Source organism: Callorhinchus milii, unplaced genomic scaffold, assembly GCF_018977255.1.
Source record: "Callorhinchus milii isolate IMCB2004 unplaced genomic scaffold, IMCB_Cmil_1.0 Scaffold36, whole genome shotgun sequence".
Lineage (NCBI taxonomy): Eukaryota > Metazoa > Chordata > Chondrichthyes > Chimaeriformes > Callorhinchidae > Callorhinchus > Callorhinchus milii.
In genome coordinates, this window is record NW_024704777.1 from 560,918 (window position 1) to 565,476 (window position 4,559).

Genomic DNA, 4,559 nt, shown 5'->3' on the forward strand with positions numbered 1-4,559 from the left:
GAGAGAGAGAGAGAGAGAGGAAGAGGAGAGAGAGAGAGAGGAGAGAGGACAGATAGAAGATGGGACGGAGAGAGAGGAGAGAGAGAGAGAGGGATACAGAGAGAGAGAGAGAGAGTGGACAGAGAGAGAGAGTGTGAGAGGACAGAGAGAGAGAGAGAGAGAGAGAGGGACAGAGAGAGAGAGAGAGAGTGGGACAGAGAGAGTGTGAGAGAGGGACAGAGAGAGAGAGAGTGTGAGAGGGACAGAGAGAGAGAGGGACAGAGAGAGAGGGACAGAGACACAAACCAATAAACTATTTATTTCTCCCCTTCGCGGAGGATCGCGACTCGGAGCTCCTCCTCAGTGTCGGTGATCACTGACGGATCCCTTTCGGTTCCCGTTCGGCGTTTGTGTCGGTGAAGGGTTTCCCACCGAATCCCCCGACATTACCGGTGCGGCTCCGGCCCGGGTCCGGTCATCGCCGTCTAATGCCGGAGAGCGGTCGGACCCCGACGGCCGTTCACCGCTTCTCCGTCTCTCCAGCGGCCGTCGTGGGTTTGAGGGGAAAAACCGTTTGCTGTGATTTGCTCTGTGGTCAACTCCCACATAAACACCTGAGTACCACTGAACTGCCCCGAGAGGCGGCGCTGCACTGTGTAACCGCCCACAACGTCCTCAGTAATAACAATGCAAAACCGTATTTATAACATTGATATTAACCCAAACTTTCAGTGTGAACTGTGTGACATAAACCACAATCTTTATTGTACAGCGACACAGACTATGAAGGTTCAGCCTCGTGGCCATCACCGCCAAACACAGGTCACGGCTGAGGGTTCCCTCCTCATCAATCCGCCACCCGACAGATCCTCAGAGGGTCAGCGTTTTTGGCGCCGTCGTTATCACAGGGACAGAAGTAAGGATAAAGCTTCTCAGTGAAAGTGTGGGTGAAAGTGTGGAGATGAGACATGTTGTCGGCGTTGTAAAAGGTCACCTCTCCCCCCTCATAGTCCAGGAACACTCCCACCTTCCCGGGTCTGTCCCTCAGGGACAGGAGAGTGGAGGGAGAGGTCAGAGCTTTATATTCATCCCCGTTTCTCAGCCACAAAAGCCAGAATCCATCCTCTGGTAACGCTGTAATCCATCCTTTCCTGTTGACGGACTCTCGGGCCAATCCCACTGTCCACTCTGTCTTGTTGACCACCTGCACCTCCCAGTAATGTCTCCCCGATGTGAAGCCCTCAGACCCCAGGACAGTGGGACAAGGATCAAACCTCTTCCGGGAGTCCAGGTGCTGCTGCCGTGTGTCTCCGGTCCTCACGCTGGTCAGGTCCTCAGATAGGATGAGGTACGGATTCGCTGTGTTGGGATCCAGAGTCAGAGAGACCGGAGCTGAGAGAGAGACACAACACAACGTGGAGTGAGGGGACGTCTGGAGCTCAGACGGTGTGTGAACACATCTACACCCGGAGACACCATCCAGGGGGGTGTGAGTGTGTGTATCTGAGGGTGTTTGTGAGCGTTTGTGTGAGTGGGTGTGTGAGGGTTTGTGTGTTAGTGTGTGTCTGTGAGGGCATGAGTGTGAGGGTCTGCGTGATGGTCTGTTTGAGGGGGTGTGAGAGGGGCTATGAGAGGGTTTGTGTGTGAGGGTGTGTGAGGGGTTTTACGAGGGTGTGTGTGAAGATGTGGGGGGTGTGTGTGTGAGGGTGTGTGTGAGGGTGTGTGTGTGGGTGTGTGTGAGGGGGTGTGTGAGGGTCTGTGTGAGGGTGTGTGTGGGTGTGTGTCAGGGTGTGTGAGGGTGTGTGTGAGGTTGTGTGTGTGAGGGGGTGTGTGAGGGCGTGTGTGAGGGGGTGTGTGAGGGGTGAGGCCATTGACATTATGGCTCACCCTGGGTGACACCTTCCCCCTCACTGAGACCACACCACCCGCTACACCTCCCAACATGGCCCCCGCCCCAACCGTCATGGTGGTGGGGTGGCCCTCATCTCCAGGGCGTCACTGGTCCTGTCCCCTCCTCCACCGCTCATTCCCCTCTTTCCATCACCTCACCCTCCGCCATCCCTCCCCTCTCTCTAACATCCTAATGTACTGCCCCCCAAAACCCTCCCCCAACTTCATCTGTGACCCCTCCACCCTCCTCGCCTCCCTCTGCCTCTGCCCCGACTCCCTCATCCTCCTCGGCCACTTCAGCCTCGACTGCGCCCCCTCCTGCTCCACCTCCTCAGACTTGTGCTCTCGCCTCCTGTGTGAGGGGAGTGTGCGGGAGGGGTGTGTGTAAGGGGACTGTGTGTGAGGGGTATATGTCTGAGGGGTGTGAATGGGTGCGTAAGAGATGGGTGTGTGTGAGGTGTGTGTGAGTGGTGTGTGTGAAGATTTGTGTGAGGGTATTTGGTGTGAGGGGTGTGTGTGTGTGTAAAAGGTCTGTGTGCGAAGGGTGTGTGTATGAGGGGTGTGCATATGTGAGGGATGTGTTTGTGTGAAAGGTCTGTGTGTGAAGGGTGTGTGTATGAGGGGTGTTTGTGTGAGGCGTGTGTTTGTGAGAGGTGTGTGAGAGGTGCGTGTGTGAGGGGTGTGCGAGTGGTATGTGAGAGGAGTGTGTGCGAGTGGTGTGTGTGAGCGTAGTCTGTGTGATGTGTGTGAAGGGTCAGTGTGTGTGTGAGATGTTTGGGTACTGTTCGTTTCGAGAACAAATGGGATTAATTTCTGGTGTAAAACCCTCTTAGGGGAACAGTGTGTAGTTGTGGACACGACACGTCACCCGACGGTGGACAGTGGACGGTGAGGTGGACATTCCCGGTCGTGTTTCACAGCAAAGGCTTAAGCTCTAACAATCCTTTCCTCCCACCGATGCCTTACTCTCCGATCGGGGACTTTGTGAACGACACGTTATAGAGTATTAATGGCCTCACCTTCACAACTGCGGATTCTGTCGTTCGCTGAAACGAAATGAGGAAAAACTCTGTGGGAATCGATTCCGTTCACCGAAACCGACGTTTGTAATTGACCGATCGTTTGAGCACAAAGCGGAGACGGAACAGACGGTTCTTTACTGCACCACATCACAGCTCTTACCATAACCGAAGAGAAGCTCCGAACAGCCTGGAAATAAACACAGAGTTTAGCCTCTGGGCTCAGGGCCACCAACACAGCAGCAATGTGTGTGGGTGGGGGTGTGGGTGCGTGAGAGGGTGTGTGAGAGGGTGAGTGTGAGAAGGTGTGTGTGTTTGTGTGTGTGAGAGGGTGTGAGAGGGTGTGTGAGAGGGTGTGTGTGTGAGTGTGTGTGAGAGTGTGAGGGTCTGTGCGAGGGTCTGTGCGAGGGTGTGAGGGGCACAGCGTACGAGGAGAGGTGAGATGGACAGGGCAGGTTCGGGCAGGAGAAGAGAAGGTCGATGTCGCTATGGTTTGGGGTTTGAGGACTGTGTTGGGAAGCGACAATGTGCGCCACGAGAAGCGGTTTATCCGGTGCTGACAGTAAACCCGGACCCCATGGCCGCCATCAGAGTGGGAAACTCACAGCGAATCTGTGGGGACAGTAACTGAGTGAGGAACCAGTAAACGTGTGGAGCATCCTCCCAAGGGAGGGAGGGGATGGAGGGGGAGGGGGGGAGGGAAGGAGGGAGAGAGGAGGGAGTGAGGGAGGGAGGGGGGGGGGGAGGGTGGGAGGGAGGGAGCGAGGGAGGGGGCAGAGTGAGGGAGGGAGCACACCCTCATAAAAACCCTTACACACACCCTCACATGCACACCCCCACGCCCCCTCACACACACCCTCATAAAACCCCTTACGCACAAACCCTCTCATAGCCCCTCACACACCCCCTCAAACAGACCATCACGCTGAACCTCACATACCCCTCACACACACAACCTCACACACACACCCTCACACATACAACCCCTCACACATCCCCTCATACACAACCTCACACACACACACTCACCCTCACACAGCCCCTCACACACACCCTCACGCACCCACACACGCCCTCACACACACCCTCACCTAGAGACTCTCACACACCCTCACACACACCATCACACACCCCCTCGCACACACCCTCACACACCCCCTCACACACCCTTACACACACACTCTCACACACAAACACACTCACAAATACCCTCACACACACACCCTCACATACCCTTCACACACCCACACAGAAACCCTCACATACTCCCTCACATACACCCGGTCACACCCCCTCACCCACACACTCACACTCACAAATCCCCTCACACACACCCACACCTTGACACACACCCTCACACACACCCACACCCTCACACAGAGACTCACACACACACACATACCCCCTCACCATCACACATAAACACTCACACATACCCTCACACACACCATCACACATACCCCCTCAACATCACATACAAACACTCACACATACCCTCACACACACCCTCACACACACACTCCCTCACAAACATATTCACACATAACCCCTCACCATCACACACACACACAAATCCCCTCACACACCCTCACATATAACTTCATACAACCCCACTCACAGCCTCTCACACACACACCCTCACACATACTCGGACGCAAACCGTCATACAAC

At 55.3% G+C, this 4,559-nt stretch overlaps 1 protein-coding gene across 1 annotated transcript; it reads right to left on the bottom strand.

Moving 5' to 3' along the window:
• Nucleotides 1–826: 826 nt before the first annotated feature.
• Nucleotides 827–2,038, bottom strand: LOC103174012 (zinc-binding protein A33-like). Its single transcript, XM_042345238.1, has 2 exons — nt 2,029–2,038; nt 827–1,482 (listed from the first exon to the last, which is right to left on the bottom strand). The coding sequence occupies exons 1-2, from the start codon at nt 2,036–2,038 to the stop codon at nt 827–829; spliced, it is 666 nt and encodes a 221-aa protein (XP_042201172.1).
• Nucleotides 2,039–4,559: the final 2,521 nt, after the last annotated feature.